This window comes from Xyrauchen texanus, chromosome 19 (genome assembly GCF_025860055.1).
Source record: "Xyrauchen texanus isolate HMW12.3.18 chromosome 19, RBS_HiC_50CHRs, whole genome shotgun sequence".
In the NCBI taxonomy this organism is placed as follows: Eukaryota; Metazoa; Chordata; class Actinopteri; order Cypriniformes; family Catostomidae; genus Xyrauchen; species Xyrauchen texanus.
Window position 1 is genome coordinate 7,028,860 of NC_068294.1, and position 22,416 is coordinate 7,051,275.

At 43.5% G+C, this 22,416-nt stretch overlaps 1 protein-coding gene across 1 annotated transcript; it reads left to right on the plus strand.

Moving 5' to 3' along the window:
- The first annotated feature begins 6,057 nt into the window (after window positions 1–6,057).
- LOC127659417 (transforming growth factor beta-2 proprotein-like) lies at window positions 6,058–15,504 on the plus strand. The gene is made up of 7 exons (XM_052149217.1): window positions 6,058–7,423; window positions 9,202–9,365; window positions 9,635–9,767; window positions 9,880–9,990; window positions 11,502–11,679; window positions 12,111–12,261; window positions 14,407–15,504. The coding sequence occupies exons 1-7, from the start codon at window positions 7,075–7,077 to the stop codon at window positions 14,563–14,565; spliced, it is 1,245 nt and encodes a 414-aa protein (XP_052005177.1). The 5' UTR covers window positions 6,058–7,074; the 3' UTR covers window positions 14,566–15,504.
- The last annotated feature ends 6,912 nt before the right edge of the window (window positions 15,505–22,416 follow it).

The window sequence follows — 22,416 nt, forward strand, 5'->3', positions numbered from 1 at the left end:
GTCCTCGTCAACCATGGTCAGCGAGCCTGAGCCCTCGTCAGCCACGGCCAGCGAGCCTGAGCCCTCATCAGCCACGGTCAGCGAACCTGTAGCCTCCGATGTCAACGAGCCAATGCCGATAGCCTCAAACGTCAACGAGCCAGTGCCGATAGCCTCAAACGTCAATGAGCCAGCGCCTGTAGCCTCAGATATCCGTGTGCCAGCGCCTGTAGCCTCGACCGTCCCTGAGCCAGCGCCTGTAGCCTCGACCGTCCCTGAGCCAGCGCCTGTAGCCTCGACCGTCCCTGAGCCATCGCCTGTAGCCTTGACCGTCCCTGAGCCAGCGCCTGTAGCCTCGACCGTCCCTGAGCCAGCGCCAGTAGCCGTGACCGTCCAAGAGCCAGCACCAGTAGCCAGGACCGTCCAAGAGCCAGCGCCAGTGGTCGTGCCAGTCCTAGAGCCAGCGCCTCTCGAGCCTTCCAGGGCTCCTCCTCTCGAGCCTTCCAGGGCTCCTCCTCTTGAGCCTTCCACGGCTCCGCCTCTCAAGCCTCTCAAGCCTCTTGAGCCTTCCAGGGCTCCGCCTCCCAAGTCTCTCAAGTCTCTCGAGTCTTCCAGGGCTCCTCCTCCCGAGTCTTCCAGAGCTCCGCCTCCCAAGTCTCTCAAGTCTCCCGAGTCTTCCAGGGCTCCTCCTCCCGAGCTTTCCAGAGCTCCGCCTCCCGAGTTTCCCGAGCTTTCCAGAGCTCCGCCTTCCGAGTTTCCCGAGCTTTCCAGAGCTCCGCCTTCCGAGTTTCCCGAGCTTTCCAGAGCTCCGCCTTCCAAGCTTTCCAGAGCTCCGCCTTCCGAGCTTTCCAGAGCTCCGCCTTCCGGGCTTCCCAGAGCTCCGCCTCCTGAGCTTTCCAGAGCTCCGCCCTCCGAGCTTCCCAGAGCTCCACCTCTCAAGCCTCTTGAGCCTTCCAGGGCTCCGCCCCTCAAGACTCTCGAGCCTCCCAGGGCTCCACCCCTCAAGTCTCTCGAGCCTTCCAGGGCTCCGCCCCTTGGGCCTCTCGAGCCTCCTACGGTTCTGCCTCCCGAGCCTCCTACGGCTCCGCCTCCTATGGCTCCGCCTCCCGAGCCTCCTATGACTCCGCCTCCCGAGCCTCCTATGCCTCCTACAGCTCCGCCTCCCGAGCCTCCAACGGCTCAGCCTCCCACGGCTCTGCCTCCCGAGCCTCCTATGGCTCAGCCTCCCGCGGCTCCGCCTCCAGAGACTCCTAGGGCCTCGCCTCTAGAGGCTCCTATGGCGCCACCTTCCTCGGCTCCACCTCCGAAGCCTTCCAGCTCACCGCCTGAAGAACCTCCTACGGCGCCACCTCCCTCGGCCCCGCCGAAAGACCCACCCTCGCCTCCGCCTCCGGAGCCTCCCTCAGCCTCGCCTCCGGTGCCCCTCCTGGCTCCGCCTCCGAAGCCTCCCTCAGCCTCACCTCCGACGCCTCCTCTGCCCTACAAAACAATAAGGCAGTAACTGCATTTTTGGTCAAAAATGAGTTATTATCATTTTCATGACATTCAAGGCATCCTTTGTTATGTGACAAAACATCTTATCTCAAATGTGTGTCGTTTTGGAGAAAAATGGTAGTCGTTTGTACAGTAACTGCAAAAAGCCCTAGTGAAACAAAGCAAGAGTACAGTAACATCCATTACTGTATTCTTGTTATGTTTTACCTAACAAAAAATAACCGTGTTGCTGCGCAGTGAAGTTACTGTTTCCATGGTGAACACACACAGCTGACTTCGCGGCATCCTCACGGGACGGTTTTAACATTTGCGATTTCACACTTCTAACTTCACACAAATTTTGTTTGAGATGGCACAAAGCCGGGGAAAGAAGATGGTCGAAATGGCATTGAAAAGAAAATACCCGGAGAATGGTAAGTAACAGTGACAGATTAAACATTTAGAGGCAAGGCTATCACAATATAAACACCTGTCAGCCACCAGGGCGGGACTTCCTCTCAGAGGTCCATTCAGATAGCATTATGCTAATTGACAGGCGATGTTTTAAATAGCTTTGCTTACCTGCCCCTGATCCTCCCTGCTCCTAGCTGTAACTTTATCCTCTGTAACTTCACATCATCGCCGATGCCATGTCATCATTTTGTTGTTCATGTCACAAAGTTATAATCCAACCAGCGGTGGAAAAATATTCAATAACTAGAAAAGCATGTGGTCCTATTCAAAATAAATTTTCCCAATTTGGGCCTTGACACAGCTTTGCAATGTGAGACTTTAAGCAGCCGTTTCAGCATCAGAACAGCTTCTGGGTGGAAAATATTGACCTAAAATGGTCAAATTAGTTTGGGTTTGGTATATCCATGTTCAGGAAAACAAATGGTTCCAATTATTTCAAATACAGTGTATAACATACCCAGAGCCCAAGTTGTGGCAAAATAGTTTTTGGAGAATCTGTAGTTACCGCCTTTTTCCTTGGTATGGTGCCACGTTTTTGGTAAGTAATACAAAGCAAGAATACAGTAACTGCAAAATAGGGGTAAAATATCAAATTAAATATGAGGATTGATATGTACAAAGAATAAGCTAATATAAAGTAACAAAACAGCCACATGTCCAATAATCTACATACAACTACTTAGGCTGGATGACAGGATAACTTTAAAGTCATTTTTCTCAGTTCTGCACTCTGCGTAGTTACTGCCTTTTTGCTTTGTAGGGCAGTCCTAGTTCCTTCCCGGCTCGGCCTCTCCCGGCTCGGCCTCCCAAGCCTCCCTCGGCCCAGCCTCCGGCTCCTTCCCCGGCTCCGCCTCCTGAGCCATCCTCGGCGTTGCCCCCTGAGCACTCCTTGGCTCCACCTCACAAGTCCTCTACGGCCCCGCCTCCTGGGCCTCCCTCGGCTCCACCTCCTGGGCCTCCCTCGGCTCCGCCTCCTAAGCCCCCCACGGTCCTGCCTACGCCACCTCCCAAGTCTTCTACGGCTCCGCCTCCAAAGTCCTCCTTGGCTCCGCCTCACGCGGCTCCGCCGGCCCCTATCCTGCGGCCACCACCCAGGTCCCCCAAGCCTACCCACATCCCGTGGTCAACTCCCAGGCCTCCTGAACCTGTCCCTGCCCTGTGGCCAGCTCCCTGGCCTCCTGAACCTATCCTTGCCTTATGGCCAGCTCCCAGGCCACCTGAGCCTGTCCTTGCCCTGAGGTCAGCTCCCAGACCTCCTGCACCTGTCCTTGCCCTGCGGCCAGGTCCCAAGCCTCCTGAACCTATCCTTGCCCTGTGGCCAGCTCCCAGACCTCCTGAACCGGTCCTTGCCCCATGGCCATCTCCTAGGCCACCAAAACCGGCCTCTGTCCTGTGGCCACGTCCCAGGTCCCCTGAACCGGCCCTTGGCGCACGGCCATCTCCCAGCCAACCAAAACCGGCCTCAGTCCTGTGGCCTCCTCCTAGGCCCCCCTTGCCTTATGGCCAGCCCCCGGGCCATCTAAACCTGTCCCTGCCCGGTCGATACCTCCCTGGCCCCCAAACCTGTCCCTTTGTGCCCCCAGGGACTGCCTATTGGCCCCGTGGACTGTCTCATTTCCCTTTGTGCCCTCGTGGACCGTCTCATTGCCCCTCGTTGCCCCCTTGGACTGCCTGTCTGCCCCTCGTTGCCCCTTGGACTTCCTGCCTGCCCTCTGTGCCCCTTGGACTGCCTTGTTCTTGTACTCCCCGGTCTGCCTGTCTGCCCCTGGTGCCCTCATTTTGTTTTTTTTGTGGGTTTTCTGTCCTTGGTTTTTTGTTCTTTAGGATCGTCTGGAATCTGATCCTTTGAGGGGGGGCTCTGTTATGTATACCTTGTCTTGTTTCACTGTTGCCCTTTTGTTTGCCATTTTTGTCACTTTTGCATTCCTTAGTTTTTCACTTTTGTCCCTTGTGTAACTCCATAGTCTCTTTGTTAGCTTTCGTGTTGACCGTTCATTGTTTGCACCTGCCCTCGTTAATTTGCCATTTTGCTTCTGTTAATCACCTTGTTATCTTGTTTGAGTTCTGTTTGTTCATTGGCCCCTTTGTCCCATGTTTATGTATATATACCCTGGTTCTTTGTTCAGTCCTTGTCTATCGTTGTATGTTGTTAGCCTGGTATGTATCCTCCTGCCCGAGTTCTCTAGTTTATGTTTGTTTCCCCATTGTGGGCTTTCCTTTGTGTTTTGCCTGTCTACTAGTCAATAAAGATAACTGCGTTTGGATCCTCAACCTTCGTCTGCCTTCGCTGCCTCATTCATTACAATAAAACCTAAAAATAACCATTAAAAAAGGTTTTTATTAAGGTTGTCCCACATAAACCCTTGCTGCAACGTTCTGCCTAGGTTAGTTTATGGTTCTAAAAATAAAACGTTTGCTGGGTTACTTTCATATCAGTTACTTTAATAATTTTACTTTAGCATTTTTCTCATTAGCTACTTTAACTTTTACTTGAGTCACTTTCCATAGAAGTATGTTTCATCCATCCATCCATCCATCCATCGTCAACCGCTTATCCTGTGTACAGGGTCGCGGGGGGCTGGAGCCTATCCCAGCTAACATTGGGCGAAAGGCGGGGGACACCCTGGACAGGTCGCCAGTCCATAGAAGTATGTTTCCTTTTACTTAAATATAACGAATGGTAATTTTATATGACTTAAATGTGGCATACTCTAATATTTCGACAACCTTATGTAATGTCACAACATTTATTTCCATCCAGAGTTGCATTAATTTTTGGCCAAGATCTTTTATTGATGACGGGAGAGTCGAATGTCTTCTCCAGCACATCCCAAACACTTTCAATGGGGTTAAGGTGACCTTACAAATGTGGCCTCTGATGTGGCCTCAATTCATGTGTAAAAATGATTCCTTATGCTCCCTGAATCACTCTTTCACAAATTGACCCCGATGAATCTTGGCATTGTCATCCTGGACTATGCCCGTGCCATCAGAGAAGAAAAAATCCATTGAAGGGATAATCTGGTAATTCAGTACATTTTATTGTCGCATAATGATGCTGAGCCAAGACCTGACCAATTGAAGCAACCCCAGATCATAACACTGCCTCCAGAGGCTTGTACAGTGGGCACTATGCATGATGGGTGCATCGCTTCATGTGCTTCCCTTCTTACACTGATGTGCCCATCGCTTTGGAATAGGATAATTCTGGACTCCTCAGATCACATGACCTTTTACCATTGGTCCACACATTGTTCCCTAGCAAACTGAGGTGTTTTTTTTTCTGATTAGCCTCACTAACAAGTGGCTTTCTTGTGGCAACACAGCTGTTTAGTCCCAATCCTGTAAGTTCTTGTCACATTGTGTATGTGGAAATGTTCTTACTTTCACTATTAAACATAGCTTGAGTTCTACTGTCGATTTTTTTTTTTATGTGACACGAGCGTTTTAGTGATCTCCGATTGGAATCATTCAAGATTTTTTCCAACCACATTTCTTCCGAAAAGCTGGTGGTTCACCACTATCCTTTCAGGTTTTAATAATGCGTAGGACAGTTCTTAACCCAATTCTAGTGATTTCATCAATCTCCTTAGTTGTTCCTTTGTTTGCTGCAGTAACATATTTTCCATGACGACGGAATAAATCTTCCAACATGGTTGTTTAAGAAATGAGAAGCTACACACTGCATCAGTTAGGGTTAAAGGAATTGTTGCCAGCTGAAACATATTAATAACTGCAATAATGATCCAATCATAGTATCTTAAGTATCTGCTTATTCAAATCCAGACAGCAAATTTTTTATTTTTTTTGCCAGGCAGTGTAAAACACTTCTTGAGTGATCATTATTGTACTTTCCAGTAGTTAGAAATGTCATTTGATTTACTTGGATCCATATTTTATGTAGACTAGCCTATTCAGATTTTAATGTATATGTGGAAGAAATAATAAAGGCTATTTCAATGCCACATTTTCTCTCTCTCTCTCTCTCTCTCTCTCTCTCTCTCTCTCTCTCTCTCTCTCTCTCTCCCTCTCTCTCTCTCTCAGAAAAACTCTCTCTCTCTCTCTCTCTCTCTCTCTCTCTCTCTCTCTGATGTATGTTTTTCTGGATCTCAAACCTTCTGAAACATCAGAGACAACTTGTCTTGGGAGAGAGGAGGACAAAAATGTTGGTAGTTTTAAAACCCATAGAAAGGGTTTGTGTTTTTAATTGAAGCTATTTTTAAGTTTATCTTCAAAGACCTTGAAGTCTGTATTTTGTTGACTTTTTGATGGTTTTGTATTATTCTTCCTCCAAAGATGTATTCCGGTAAACCTAGCATAGGATAGTATTTTCGGTGAGTTTCTCATTTTGTTTATACCACATCCAGTTCAACTTTGTGCTGATGGAGACAGTCAGCTTTTTTCATGGGATAATTTAATTTTCCTAATGCAACTTTAACAGCTATATTGAACATTTGGATGACAGATATGATCTTGACTGGAGGCTGTAGAAATACAATCTGATCTGTTCTTTTACAAACGACTTGTGTATCGTGGGAAAAGCACTGAAGAGTAACTTTAAAAGAAAGTACTAGCAGTCCTCACTAAAGCTCCAAGACAAACCACAAGAATTCAAAGAAGCTTTTGGAGTTTCATCTGAATCACTGGATACCAGACGAGCATGAGCAACGGTTTCGTTTATTACCTTACCGGTAAATATAAAAACTCTTGGGAAGCATGATGGAAAGGAACTGAAAATCTGTGTTTATACATTCCCACATTATTATTCGGATATTCAGTTAGGCCTATAATGGGTGATTGCATTAGGCTTTTCATCTTAACGGGCGCAAAAATTATATTTCACCTGTCTTTTACCTGAAGATATCTCAAGTAATGTGTTTGCGCTCTCTGGGAACTTTGCTCAATCTTCTTTAGAATAGAATACATGAGTGCATAAAGTACATTTTAGGCCGTGCTAAAGGAGGTAAAAGTTCGAATCTGACAGAAGAGCTGCTCATTCACCTGGCGAACACACACCGCGAGCAGCGCAACCTATGCACTTTGGGTTTGTCCCATTGCAAGAGCGGACCGCTCAGTGTTTCCGAGGCCATCCAGAGGTTCTGGTGTTGAAGAGGAGCGCACCCGACCCTCTAATCCGTTCAATCAATCATGTGGTTCATCAATCTGACTTTGCTCATTCTCAAACTGACCGTGTCTGCGGAGGGATTCTCGACGTGCCATTCCTACAATTTGGACGACCACAAATCCAAAAGGATCGAGGCAGTGCGCGGACAGATTTTGAGCAAGCTGCGCATCCGGAGCCCACCGGAGCCCGAGGCTAGTCCGTCGCCGGAGTCGGTGCCGGTGGATGTGATGTTACTTTACAACAGCACGAAGGAGCTGCTCAAAGAACGCGCGCGCCAGGCCGAAGCCGCGTGCGACCGAGAGAGCAGCGAAGAGGATTATTACGCAAAAGAGGTTCAGCGGGTGAATATGATGACGCAGCGCACAGATTTGAGTGAGTGCTGGTGATTTGATCAGATACTTGTTATTAATGCACCATTATAAGAATACATTGGGGTTCTTGATGTGTAATGAAAGCACCAGTCGCGTGCGTAATTAGCTCTTTGGGCATCAGGTCTGGTGGTGTAGCCTTTGCATTACAAATAGAAGCCAAAGCTGTCAAGAACATTTGCGGATCATATTTCATCCTTCAAAACAAAAGAAAGAAAGCAAAATTTAAATTTTGCTTGACTAAATTAAAGCCTATTTTATGAGCATTACGACTGTAATAGCCATAAAAATGTTTAACTGTCATAAAAAATAATAATTTCTCAATGTAAAATGGTCCTGAAATAGGCTTAATATTCTTGTGACATGCATGCCATCATGATATGTACCCAGATAGGTTACACATACACATAATAGGAATAATAAGGTATAATTCTCAGGAAACCTGCCAAGAAAATGTTCTACTTTTTACTTATTGTTTTCAATGATGATTCTCATTATCGTAACAGTCATTATTACAGTAAAAATAATGCTGTTGTAATTTAAATCAGCAAAAATCAAAAGGTGTACCAAGGGAATACTTCTATGATGACAATTTAAATAATATATAATTTTCTTTCCACGGTGCGGTAATCATAGAGATACACACATAGATCCCTCTTTCACGGCTGTTCCTATGGGCCGCTATAAGCCGTCCGCCATATTGGAAAGGTCAATGTCCGTACATAAACACACAAAAGCAGTTGACTGTGCCTCTGTAACAGTCTTTGGCAGTTGATTTTCACAAAATTTTGTTTGAATAGTATTAATGTTAAATAATTCTAAATATTATAGATAATAAAAACGAATTGAAACAGAAATGAAACAGTTAAAGCTCTTATAAATATTATTAATTATCAGATGTTGTGTCATTTTTAGTGAAAAGCATTATTGTGTGCAGTGTGAGTTCAAAGCCGCTGAAATGTTGACCGTTTTGAGATGGCGGACGCATTGACCTGTCCAGAGCAGTCGACTGGGGTATCTACATACAGATGGTGGTAATAAGAATATCATTATGACCACACTGTAAACCCGAACAGTACTACAAACTTATAAACGTTATCGGTGTAGTAATCAAAACCAGTTATTTCATTGACCCAACAATAAACTTCTACGTTTTCTTAACAAGTAATTCATTTTTGTCAAATTAATTGCACTGAATTAACGCGTTAAATTGACAGCCCTAATTTTATTTTTTTATTTTTTTGGTGGTAAATATTAAGTAATTTCTACATTTGTGCTAAAATTCAAACATGTAAAAATGAATGCTCTACCTAGTAAATATTATTCATGATTGCTTATCTTTACAATGCATCATCATGTTTCAATCCTAAAGTAGAAAACCTTGTCATATTTATCGCTAAATATATTTTATTTTAAAATAAATATATTTTATTTTACTATTCGAAGCTGGCATTCCCAGCTTGAATAATTAATGAGCTTGCGTGGTTTAATATTTCTTATTTTCTATTTATTTATCTTTTGGAGTAAAATAGGACCAGGACATTTTCTTGAAGGCTTTCATGAGAATCCCCAATATTATATTTAGGAAATAGGATGCATTACCACTGACCATTACATCTATAATAAGTTGTTGAGAGATTGAAAAGTGTTAGTCTCTACATCTGCTGTTTTGGCACTGAAGCGAGTTTTAATTCCTTGAGGTACTATCTGAAAACCACGCACAGGCACAGGCCAGTAAGTGTAAATAAGAAGGCCTTAGTGAATCCTCATTTTGTCCCACAGACTCAATCAACCTGGTTCCTCAGAGCCCGTTCTTCAGGGTTGTGGGTTTCGACGTCACCAATGTGGAACGGAATTCTAGTACTTTAGTCAAAGCAGAATTTCGCATCTTTAGAGCGCCAAACCCACAAGCGCGCACCACAGAGCAGCGTGTGGAAATATACCAGGTGAGAGGATTGCATGTGGGTTTTCCACCAGACAAAAGCTTGGAGTTGCTTCAAAGTGTCTGAACTGTAGTGAAACAATCTGAATGGATTAAGTCCACTAGATTTGTACGATGCATTTTTATTGATTTTATTATATTCATGTTTTATTTTTTTCTTATTGCATTTATTCATTCATTCATTCATTCATTCATTCACAAAAGATATATCAGTAGATGGATGAATAGATAAGCTGACAAATAAGCTTGTGGTATTTTCCATCACACATGTAGATTCTCAAATCTGATGATGTGACGGCTCCAACTCAGAGGTACATTGACTCCAGAACAGTCGATCCTCGAGCCAAAGGGGCATGGCTGTCTGTTGACGTCACAGAGACTGTGAAGGAATGGATGGTGTTCAGAGGTCAGTGAGTTCATCCAGGGATCTGAACATATGTTTACTACATGTTGAAGCAGAGCTTTTGAAATGAGATGTATTTTCTTCCTTATGAGAAAGATTTTTTTCTCAATCTCAGAGAGAAATCTAGGGTTGAAGATCAGCGTTCACTGTCCCTGCTGCACATTTGTCCCCTCCACAAACAATATTGTTCCTAACAAGAGTGAAGAGCTGCAGGCCAGATTTGCAGGTCATTATTTTATTGATTACACATTTGATCAGATTTACATTGGGGTCCAAAATTCCGAGACTATTAGTGAAAGCTTTTTTTATTTAATTAAATACATTTAATTGCACCTGTACCTACTTTTTTGCAAAATGATTTTTACGCGGCTTGTTGTATATATCGCAGCAGCTTCACTAGAGGCGCTACAGCAACCATGACTTTTATTCATTTTACACAAATCACTAGCAAAACGACAGATTATCACTTCATTAGCATGTACGTTTCGTCCGGTTCCTCACACAATGCTATCTAATGACATCTAAACACTTTTACTAAAGGCAATACATTTTAATGTTTGCATTACATAGCAACTACATTTACAAGCAACCACGTCATTTTGTAACTTAAAGGCATGAGTTAGCGGCATGGCTTGCTGGTGGTTCGGCCAAAAGCAGATAAAGAGTGTTGGACCCACTTTATAGTGTCTTTAACTATGTACTTAAGCATTTGTTACAATGTACTTATTATATACTTCTGTGTTGTTGCATTGTACTTACAATTAAAATACCTGCATTTAATTATAACTGTAATTACACTATTAACCTTAACCCCTAAACCTAAACCTAACCATACCCCAAACCTAACCCTGCCCATAAACCTACCCGTACCTCAACCTCAGTAGCAGCAAATGTGAATCTTGTGAGAATTTTGTAGAACAACATGCAGTTACACAATAAGTACATTGTATTGTATGTATTTTAAATGTGCAGTTGGTAAGATTCAGAAACCCTTGTTATTAACGACACCTGTGACTGTCAAGTGAACTGCAGCAGCTACCTGTCGCTCGTGCTCGTGCACACTCCATAGGGATGCAAGCATAGACCAAAACAATGACGTAACATACAAAGAGACAAATATAAACATTACCTAGTGTTGCAGTTTGTTGTCGCTGTTGAATAGCGGAAGAGAAGAGATTACTGTCAGAGGCAAGGCTCTCGGGAGCGTGCATAAACTTCACATCCTTTGGATTTTTCCGGCATAAGCGGCCCGATCCCTTCACATGAAAATCAGTCTACAGGTTTAATAGGCAAACTAGGATGTCCGGGAAGGGCTATTTTTCTATGTTACATACATCACAGGTTGGCAAAAAAGGGTGAATATTACATGAAAAACGTTACATATTGCACATTTAATGTTGGTACATAGTAGATAAAGACACCTAATATAAAATATGACCAGAGTGTTTTTGTAAATCTGTTCCAAACAATCTTTACTTTTGCAATTTTGTGTTACAGAAATCACACAATTCAGCTTTAAATGAAAATAAAAATCCCAGATCTCAGCCTTTTGGTCCCCGCTGAATCTCCTATATAAAACCAATGCAATCTGCCATATTATGAAATGTTTGTGCCACATATCTGCAAAGCCATATCACAGATATGATTTCAAGCATAACTGCCAGATGGCAAATGTCAGAGGTATGTAAACTTTTATAAAAAAGTGATTTTAGATTCTGCCTCCATCAATATTCCCAGGGATTGATGATGACCTCATAAAGCAGAACAGAAGACCGGGCGCTATTAAAGGACAGATTGAATTTAGCACTAAAACTCCTCACTTGATACTAACCCTGTTGCCCACCGACCGCATGGACAACCCCACCAAGAAAAACCGCAAGAAGAGATCTGCCGCAGAAACATCTATATGCTCACGGTACAGAGAGAGAGAGAGAGATGGAGTCTGTGTGTCTTTGAGCGTCTGTGTGTTTGAATACAGTGATCAAATGAAATGCTATTATTTCAAATAATTGGTATGCAACCAAAAATGTGTGCAAGAATGATAGAGACAGAGACGGTCTTAATATTCTACTGCATGCACAAAATCTCACACACCCAAAAGGATTGCATGCACTAACTTGCCCAGGGAGTGTCATGTCTGATATGAAGACTGCATCTTGTCTGAAAGTAAATTATCTTTTAATGATTATTTGTTATGTGGAATGGTTTATCTGTGCTGAACAAGAAATGAATGGTCATTAGAGGCACATTCAAATCACAAGTCAAATCAGAGCTTGTTGCTGGAGTCTGTCTAGGTTTGAGTATGGTCCAATCTACCTTACTTATTAATCATTTGATCTCACTCAGGACTGACCAGGGCTGCTGTCTGAGGTCTCTGTATATTGACTTCCGTCGGGACTTGAACTGGAAGTGGATCCACGAACCAAAGGGCTACAAAGCAAATTTCTGTGCAGGGAATTGTCCCTACCTCTGGAGCGCAGACAACCACTACAACATGGTGAGTGTATTCATTATCTCAGGCTGAGCATGCATTGCTTTCAAAAAATATTAAATGGTCAGTTCACCCAAACATCCCATAATTTACTCACCCTCAAGCCATCCTAGGTGTATATGACTTTCTTCTTTCAGATAAACACAATCAGAGTTATATAAAAAAATATCCTGGCTCTTTCCAGCTTCGTAATGGGAGTGAATGGTACCTTAGATTTTGAAGCCCAAAAAAAGCGCATCCATCCATCAAAAAAGTAATCCACACGGCTCCAGGCAGTTAATAAAGGCTTTCTGAATCAAAGTGATGCATTTTTGTAAGAAAAATATCCATATTTATAACTTTATAAACTATAATCACTGGCTTCCAGTAACGGCCATCCGCACGTTCACGAGAGAGTTCCGGCATATGACGTAGGTGTAACGTAAGCTCCGGTGAAAAGTGATGAACGTACAGAGGAAGCACAGAGGATAAAGCAAAACAAAATGTCGGTCACAAATTAGAAGACAACAACGAGGATTTTTAAAGAAAAATGTCGGAGGATTTCGATATAAGAGAATAGGAGATTGAGGTTTTTGCCCAGCCCTATTTGTTTGAACCGGAGTACACCAACCAGAAACTCGGGAGATGGAGGAGACTGCAGCAGCAGCGGCGGCATAAACAAGAGAATCTTGTAGACGGAGAGTACGAGAAACATGGTGGTGCTCATGCAGGATATGCGAGGTAATGCCAACAGCGGCTGAGAGTGTTTGCTGCCATGAATGGACAATTGTAATGACTGGATAGACGCACGAATGCACCATTTTAAGAGTAATATAAATCTACAGTATAGCTAAAACAACTCACTTCTTTTAGCCATTTTCCTTTGCTGTAAACAACGCATGCTTCCGCATTCATCACTTCTCACCGGCATTTACTCTACGCCTATGTCATAAGCCTGAACTCTCTTGTGAACGTGCAGATGACCATTACCGGAAGCCAGGGATTATAGTTTATAAAATTATAAACATGGATATTTTTCTTACAAAAACGCATCGCTTCACTTCAGAAGGACTTTATTAACCGCCTGGAGCCGCGTGGATTACTTTTTGATGGATGAATGTGCTTTTTTGGGCTTAAAAATCTAAGGTACCATTCACTCCCATTATAAAGCTTGGAAGAGCCAGTATATTTTAAATATAACTCCAATTTTGTTTGGCTGAAAGAAGAAAGTCTTATACACCTAGGATCTTGAGGGTGAGCTAACCCTTTAATCTGAGCAGCACAAGGCTTGGTGCATTTTCCTAAACTTGCAACATGAACACACAAAAAAATTTGGACTAGATTTGATAAGTGTGGGGGAGTTTATCAAACAGTCCCCCCATTTATACTGTTTGGGTAATTTTACCCACAATAGGAAATGAATGGGCGAGACTTTATCACAGAGCATTTTTTTTTTTTCAGTCAACCACAATACAGAACACACACACACACACTTCAAGGTCAGATCAAAGTCTTAGTCTGACCCCACTGTGAGAAAGTTTAGGCTTATGTGTGGGAGCTGCACACCACTGACTAAGTTTGACTAAGCATATTGTGGCATCTTGCAATATCTCACCTTTCAACACAATTGGTTTAAACATTTTTTTTTTTTTACAAATAATTGACATTTTATAATGTCTAAATATATATCCAATGCATAATGAAATTAAGTTTGTTACAATATTGGCTTATATAAATCAGCTAATGCATAGAGCATTGAAGCCATCTACTGACCATAGTTGTCACTTCATGTAATTGTTAGTTTTATTCAAGCAGATGTCACCAGAGACATGCAATGCAATGCATGACATATTTTGATGTTTTCAAAATCTTTCAATACACTGAAATAAAGGTTTTCATTAAAGTGAAGATAACATAAAATGTGTTTATTTTATTTGAACATTAATGTAGTAATTGAATAATTTAGAAATTTAGAGGTAAATAATGTCAAAAGAAATGCATAACTTTAGTGAAGATAGCGTTATTGAGTTTCTTTAAAAGAAATTAGGGGTTTCACATTAAATGTTTCGTGTAAAATTTGACCCAAACAGGTGGAACGGGGTTTTCTATTGATAAGTGTACCAGGGTTAAATGTTGTTCTTTAGACACTTGTCTTTCTTTGTCTGCTTACAGATTCTTCCTCTGTATAATAAGATGAACCCAGAGGCCTCTGCATCTCCATGTTGTGTTCCACAGGATCTGGAGCCCCTCACAATTGTTTATTACCTAGGCCGAACCCCTCGTGTGGAACAGCTCTCCAACATGGTTGTCAGATCTTGCAAGTGTCGTTGATGCAGAAGACATAGATATCCCTAACGGAGGATAGAAAACAGGTGGATGAGAAGAAGGCAAACACATACAACAAACATCTTAATGAATGCTACGTCGTTACAAACTTCTAAGGATGACAAGGAGGAAGAGCATTTAATCATTCCCTGAATTTATTACAGATCAAGTAATAAATGCAGGTGCCACAACCAGCGTAATAGTCTCCTGCATTGTTCATAGTATATTAAACACAAGCTTTCTGACAGTTATAGCTCCTCGCATTCTCAGTATCGCAACAGTGATGCACAGAAAACATGCCAGTAATCTGTACGAAGTTTATTGCAGATAGGTTTATATTTTTGGAATTTGCAAATGTAAATAGTTTATGGTGATTTTTATATGTGATTATTTACTGAATACAATACATTTTTCATATGTAATATTTTTGGTGGCTTTTATATTTGTTTTCATCACATTTATAGACGTCTCTCAGAGCAGAGGGCTGTGGATTTAAATGTTCAGTCTGGACAATGTATCCGTGTAATCGCACAGCAAGTGGCTTTCACTCAAGGTTTCCTTTTTTCTTCAAACGATAACTGTGTGGTCTACTCTCGCTGAAAATGCAGATTTGACTAGTGGACTCACCAGCCAGATCTGGTTCGAGGTTAGAAAATCTCCGGCGTAAACAGGATGTGAACAATGTCCAGACACCGACCACTCACGGAACGCCAAATTTAAACACTTGTGGTTCAGGGTTTGTGGTGACATGGCAGAAAGAACAGTTGGCCAATGAAAAAGAGAGACACACAGCCAAAATCATACCTCTTTCACTATAAACGCCTGCAGGATTTTTAAAATGCATTCAGCGCTTTGATTTGTATAATGTGGCAGTACCCTCCACACCCTATAATGCTGAGCAATGTCATTTTCTCTGATCTGTGGGAAGTAAAAAGGAATGTTGACTTGGCCTACTTTTGCCTGTTTGCCTTTTTTGTTCTCCCTATGAAAACCTATGAAGCCTCAATGTATCCTTTATAACCCTATAGCAGCTGGCATCGCGTTAGAAGTTTGTTTTTGAGTGTAAACGTTGTGTTTTTTCCTACAGTTTAAATGTTTATCTGTGGCCAGTGAGAATGATCTGTAGGGAATGACAGGGTTTCTGTGTTTAGTTGCCAAGGCTAAATCGAGCGAACTCCTCCATCGCTTGCTCAATGAAAACAACTTGAGAAGAAAATGGGATGCAATGGCTTAGAGGGAGAGAGAGTGAGAATCCATAGAAAATTGTTACATAACTCTCCTCTAAACGAATCAACATAAATACTTAATGAATGGTCACTTAAGCAACATTGACTCAGCGTGGTCCCCCGCGCAGCAGATGGGGGTAATAAACTCTAAACCTCATGATGAGAAAGGGGATGATCAGCCGTCTGAGGAACATGTGGTTTGGGAAGAGCAGTCTGGGTATGAGAACAACGTTGGGCCGCATGGGTTTTAATGGGGTGTGAACTCACTTTATTAGAGTTGTGAGAGTTGCACAAAAGCAGGAGTCTATAGACAGCAGTTATAAAATGAGAATAAAAATTCAATAGTGTTGAGGAGGCTACTTGAAAAACTTCAAGCTACTTGTTTAAAAAAGTACAGTACTTTGCAACAATACAATCTACAATCAAAAAGTAGATTACTACATTGAAGCTACTTAGGAATTAAATACTTTTAGATATATAACAATCGAATAATATTATTTAATTCAGCAATCAGATGTTCTGATAGCAGAATTCTATAGTGTCACCTATTTATTAAGGGAACATTCCCTTATGGAAATTAACCTGGTTTTAATACAATAACCATAGCTTAACCATGGTATTTGTTGTAAAACCGTAGTAACGACAAAATTAACCATGGTTACTACAGTCAGGGTCAATTTTAAAAGTTAAACAGATAGGATGAGAACATGAAATAAATCATGAACTGGCTCACTAAAATGAATCAGAGTTCCCAAAGCTAAATATACAAGAATAGTTTATTTTAACAAGTTAATTTACATGAACTGTCTGGAAGAACAGATTCACACTTAAATTATTTGCTTTTCCCAGCACAACATAAAAGAGGTGAGTGTGTTTGATTTTTACTGCATTCCAAATTTGTTTTGTGACACTACATAGGTACTTGCTGGGAATTGTAGCTCATTAATCGAAAAGATACACTATTGTGAAAATAGCTGAGCTACTGTCACGTTTCTGAGCATTATTGTTAAAGGTTCACTCAGTAATTTTTCTAATTTTAAAAATTTTACTTCTAAAGAAATGAATACTAATTTGGATCTAATTTGATCACTCATGTGTGATGAAGATTTCACCTTCATACCAATAACCTTATAAAACATCTCGGTTACTGACATAACCTCTGTTCCCTGATGGGGGGAACGAGACATTGTGTCGATGTAGTGACACTAGGGGTCACTCTTGAGAACCTCGGTTACCTCATCTTTGAGAAAAGGCCAATGAGAATTGGCGAACAGAATTTGCATGCCCCTCTCCCGAACATACGGGTATAAAAGGAGGGAAGCATACGTCTGTTCAGACAGGTTTTGAGCTTAGGAGCTGGCCCTTTCAGCGGCTTAGTACGGTGTTGTGGCAAGAGGGACACACGGTCTCGTTCCCTCCATCAGGGATTACCAGCCACACATGGAAGTGGTGCAGTGTTAGGTCCTACCTCGACGGGGAGGAGCTCTACATACACAGCGACCGGGGGGCAGAGGGGGCTCTGCCCAAGGGAGACGCAGGTCCACCGACAGGAGGACCGTACCGCGGAAAATACAGCACAGGAGATATTGGAATAATCAGAACCTGTGGAGCACCTATTCCAGTGAAGGCAAGTCGGTGCCTGCGTTGGGTCTGACTGCGAACTTCCTCTGCTGAGTTTGGATCCAGAGGGCTAGGGAGGAAGGTCACCCAGGGTCCGTGACTTGTGGACTCAACTGGGGGAGTAGAGACAACGTCTTCACCTCAGGGGATGCGCAAGTAATACACCCGGCCAGATGTTGTCACCGTATTACCGAATTCTACGTATTCGTTGTAAAATCTCGCAAAGGTATTGGGTGTTGTCCAGCCCGCCACTCTGCAGATGTCTGCTAGAGAGGCCAGTCATTGGCCAGTGCCCACTAGGATGCCACACTCCTTGTAGAGTGTGCTCGAACCCGCAAGGGACACAGCACGGCCTGGGTCTGATAGGCCAATGCAATAGTGTCCACGATCCAGTGGGAAAGCCTCTGTTTAGAGACAGCATTCCCTTTCCTCCCGGGGCAGTGCTTGCAGGTTCACTTCCTGATCCCTGAATGGTGTCTGAACAGTCCCCAACCCTCTTGATGGAAGTGAGCGTGATCAGGAGGGCCGTCTTCAAGGAGAGGGCCTTTAGTTCGACTGAATCTAGTGGCTCAAACGGGGCTTCCCGAAGGCCCGAGAGGACAACGGAGAGATCCCATTAGGGGAACAGGCATGGCCTAGGAGGGTTCAGCCTCTGATCACCTCTAAGTAACCTGATGATCAGGTTATGCTTCCCTAACGACGAGATGCCAGAGGGTGCCCCGTCCCTGAGAAGGAAGGACCTTCCTCAGGTGAATTTGTCAGGGAGGTGCTGTCGCAAGGAGTGTGAGATCCGAGAGCCAAGTCCAAGTGGGCCAGTGGGGGGCCACGAGAATGATTTGCTCCTCGACCTCCCTGATCTTGCACAGGACTTTGACAGACTTGCAAGTAGGCTCAGTGGGGGAAATGCATATTCGCGCAGCCCCCAGGGCCAGCTGTGTGCCAGCGTGTCTGTGCTTAGAGGGGCTTCTGTCAGAGAGTTCCAGAGCAGGCAGTGGGTGGAATCTCAGGAGGTGAACAGATCTACCTGTGCTCTGCCGTACCGAGCCCAAATCAGCTGGACCACCTGAGGGTGGAGAGGGTGGCTAAGCATTACCTGATGTGACAGTGGGTCCACTGTGGTGTTTAGGTTGCCCGGGATATGAGTGGCATGAAGTGACCTCAGCCGCTGCTGACTCCAAAGGAGGAGATGGCGGGCGAGTTGCGACATGCGACGAGAGTGAACGCCGCCCTGGTGATTTATATACACTAGTGTCGCTGTGTTGTCTAAGTGAATCAACACATGCAGCCCGTGGATCAGTGGCAGAAGTCTGTGCAGGGCAAGAAATACAGCCAGCCACTCTAGGCAGTTGATGTGCCAACCCAGCCGGGGCCCCATCCAGGACCCAGTGGCTGTGTGCCCATTGCACACGGCGCCCCAGCCCGACCGGGAGGTGTCTGTAGTAACTACTACTGTAGGTCACACAGTATTTGCTGTGGCGCCGTGACCATCTTGGGACTCGAGTCTGTAGCCAGAGCTGAAGCGGTCTCATATGCATCAATCTGAGCAACGCCACCATCGCTGAGGAAGCCATTTGCCCCAGGAGCCTCTGAAATTGTTTGAGTGGAAATGATGTGCCCGGCTGGAACGAACTCAGGCAGTTCAGCACCAACTGCGCATGCTCGCTCCTGAGGCGTGCTGTCATTGAGACTGAGTCTAACTCCATGCCGATATAAGAGATGCTCTGAACCGGGGAGAGCTTGCTCTTTTCACAGTTGACCCAAAGCCTTAAACGGCTGAGGTGCATGAGCACCAGGTACCTGTGAGCACAGAGCAACTGTCGAGAGTGCGCTAAGTTTAGCCAGTCATCGAGGTAGTTGAGTTTGCGAATGCCCACTTCCCTTAACAGGGCAAGAGCTGCCTCTGCGACTTTGGTGAAGACACGAGGGGACAGGGACAGACCGAAGGGGAGGACATTGTACTAATATGCCTGGCCGTCGAAAGCAAACCGTAGAAAGGGTCTGTGAAGGGGTAATATTGAGACGTGAAAGTACGGATCCTTCAGGTCTACCGCCGCGAAACAATCTTGATGCCGGACACATGTCAGAATATGTTTCTGCGTCAGCATCTTGAATGGAAGTCCGCCAAGACGCTCTCTATTGTAGCGGCAAAACTCTCATCCAGCTCGGGGGCTCTGAAAGAGACATCAGACTGGCTGTAAAGCGAGCTGGTCTCATCTCGGAACCGGACAGGGGCAAACGAGGTTGCTGGGGAACAGTTGGTCCACGGGGATTTACCCGGCGAAACCGCTCCCGTTAAATTACCAAAATCGCTCCCAGCGCCAGCCACACTGGCCCTATACCTGTGTGTAGAAGGCGCGATGTGGAGGGCGGCTAGAGTGGCTTTCCCTCGGAAGAAGTAGAGCAGTGACCGCGACGTTGCCATGGTCATGTTCTCACAGTGAGAACATGAGCCGTCCACAAACGCTGCTGTCTGTTGCCGTCAGAAGCGGAGAGGTAACAACCTCATCCAGAAATGACATGAAGATCGAAGGGCATCATGAAAAAAAACGCATCTTTAAAAAGACGTTCAACGTAGATGTTTTACTCTTTTAGAGAATATATGCACTCTTTTGGAGGGCTGACGAAGCGCTCAGTGGCGTAGCCTGCCCTGCCATGCAGAAGAAGTGAAAAGCCACTGAAATGCACCATATTTCCAACAGCGTATGCTCTTTAGAGGTGAGTGGAACAGCAGTGGGTTTTACTCAGCTCGCTGAAACACAACTGCTCGGCTCTGAAGAAAGAATCTGTCTGAACAGACGCATGCTTCCCTCCTTATATACCCGTATGTCCAGGGGAGGGGCATGCAAATTCTGTTCACCAATTCTCATTGGCCTTTTCTCAAAGATAAGAGGTAACAGAGGCTCTCAAGAGCGAGCCGTTGCTCTAAGTGTCACTACATCGACACAACGTCGAGTGAGTGACAGAAGTGGAAGCTGTTTTATTCCACATGGGGCAGGGGCACCTCATGGGGGCTGCCATGTTAGAATCCTACTCGCTTAACCTCAGTAATTGTTATTGGACACTATAATTCATGGATTAAACTAATCCTGGTTTACTGTGTATAGTGAATTTTAACAATGGCATTGGTAACTGAAAACTACTGTGTTTGAATGATGCAGCATCCACGCCACTAGGTTTCAGTGTAAGCCAATGTAAGCTACTTCAACATACTTCAAAGAATTACTGAGTGGACCTTTAAGTTAGAGCGTTGCTGCTTTAAGTCGACTACTACCCAACACTGCCATTCAAATACTGAGATCAATAAAAAGTGGGCACTTTGCCAATGTCAAAAATTATCTTTATATTAATAGGCAGGAGTATTTACCACATGGATTTGATTTTCATTTTTTGAAACATATCTGGAATAGACATTGAAATAAGATTGCTTAACAGTTTTTGGTTCTGATTAGAAATTCTCTTTAGGTTCTATAAGAAAAGAATCTAGGGCAGGAGGAAAGGACCTTTTCAGCATAAAAGGGTTTTACAATTTTATCATTCAGGATTCTTTAGGTAGATTATGGATTCTAAACTGAACTACTAGAATTATTAAAGAACATTTAAGCAACTGTTCTTGCTACTCTGTATAAAATTTTATACAGTATACTTTTCTATCTATTAGGGTCAGCACTGGCCAAATAGCAATTGAGGTGTGATCGTGAGGCGATCGTCTGTGTTTCGCGACTGCTATCGGGTCCTTGAATAACATATAACCCTACAGGTTGTTGCCCTACGCAGACTGCGTAATGTGCATATAGTGGTGGTACACTGTCTATACAAGCCAAAAAAAAAAATATATGTACTGTATAAATACTACCTATAACATGTAGAGCTGGTTGGAGATCTTAAATTATTCTAAGTTCTGTAATGAATAGGTAGGTGATATAGCTGATAGGACTTTTGGCATCTAATCTGTTAGCCAATCAACATGCCTCTTTGTCTTATTTTTAAATTGCCTGCAGTTAAGCTGGTTTTACTGCAACGGGCTACAAGAGTTTTCTTTCTGAAACCCTCCTCCTCCACATGCATCACCTGTCTAAATCTACATTACGAGGATTGTATGTACATATGTATAATTGTGCAAGGTAAAAAAAAGTCTTGCATACTTTATTCAATATGTCTCATGTTTATCTAACTGTGCAGCCTCAGCAACATGTTACATCTCAGTGCAGCATGTCTGTGTATGTTCTAGTAGTAGCAAGTCTTTGTACTTGCTCTGCAACAGCAGCAGTATCGTAAGCAGATCTAGTGTGCCAAGACCAAACCTACCAACCCATCATATCCATATTGTTTTAAAAAAAACGATGTAATATAGAATATAAAATTATAAATATATATAAAAAATAGTTCCGTGGCATGTAGTTGCTGTACCACCATACAAGAGAAATTCAGTTTTTTTGCATATTCCAATCTCTCGCCAGATATTTAGACCTGTTTAAGACAGAAATGCAGATATATAGAATAATGCATAATAAATACCATATTAGTAGTACATAAGGACTGTTTTTGAAGGCTAAGGTCAAAGCCAATCCTCCCTGTATGCAAACTACAGAAGTTATGTAGGGCCCCCGATCTGGCATGCTGACAAAGGCGTGAAAAGCAGCCGAGTATTTTGGACTTTAGGGTGGGCAACTGTTAATCTATTTGTCGGACTGGGGGGTGCTCCTCCTTAATAATTTTGCTTGGATTGGTCCCCCTTGATCTTGTTTAGCGTTTGTCCAGGAGACATCAGAAGTTTCATGGTAGGCACAAGGAACGTCTACGGGGGCCATGACCCTCAGTAAAAGGGGTACAGTAGACCACTGTTTTACGATAGAAATGTCAATTCCAAAGTAATTTCTTAATATGTGTCAGTCATATCAAACCATCTTTTCTCACCTTCAGTCAGATGGAAAGAAAGTACAGATATTACAGCTAAACATAGTAATAATCAGAAAGATCCTTCACCTTAATTTTTCCTCATTAAAATTGTTTC

Excerpts from the sequence above, each read along its gene's own strand:
- LOC127659417 (XM_052149217.1), top strand. The coding sequence starts at position 7,075 with ATGTGGTTCATCAATCTGACTTTGCTCATTCTCAAACTGACCGTGTCT. Across the intron at positions 9,366-9,634 it reads AGCGTGTGGAAATATACCAG|ATTCTCAAATCTGATGATGT; the intron begins GTGAGAGGATTG and ends TCACACATGTAG. Across the intron at positions 11,680-12,110 it reads GAAACATCTATATGCTCACG|GACTGACCAGGGCTGCTGTC; the intron begins GTACAGAGAGAG and ends GATCTCACTCAG.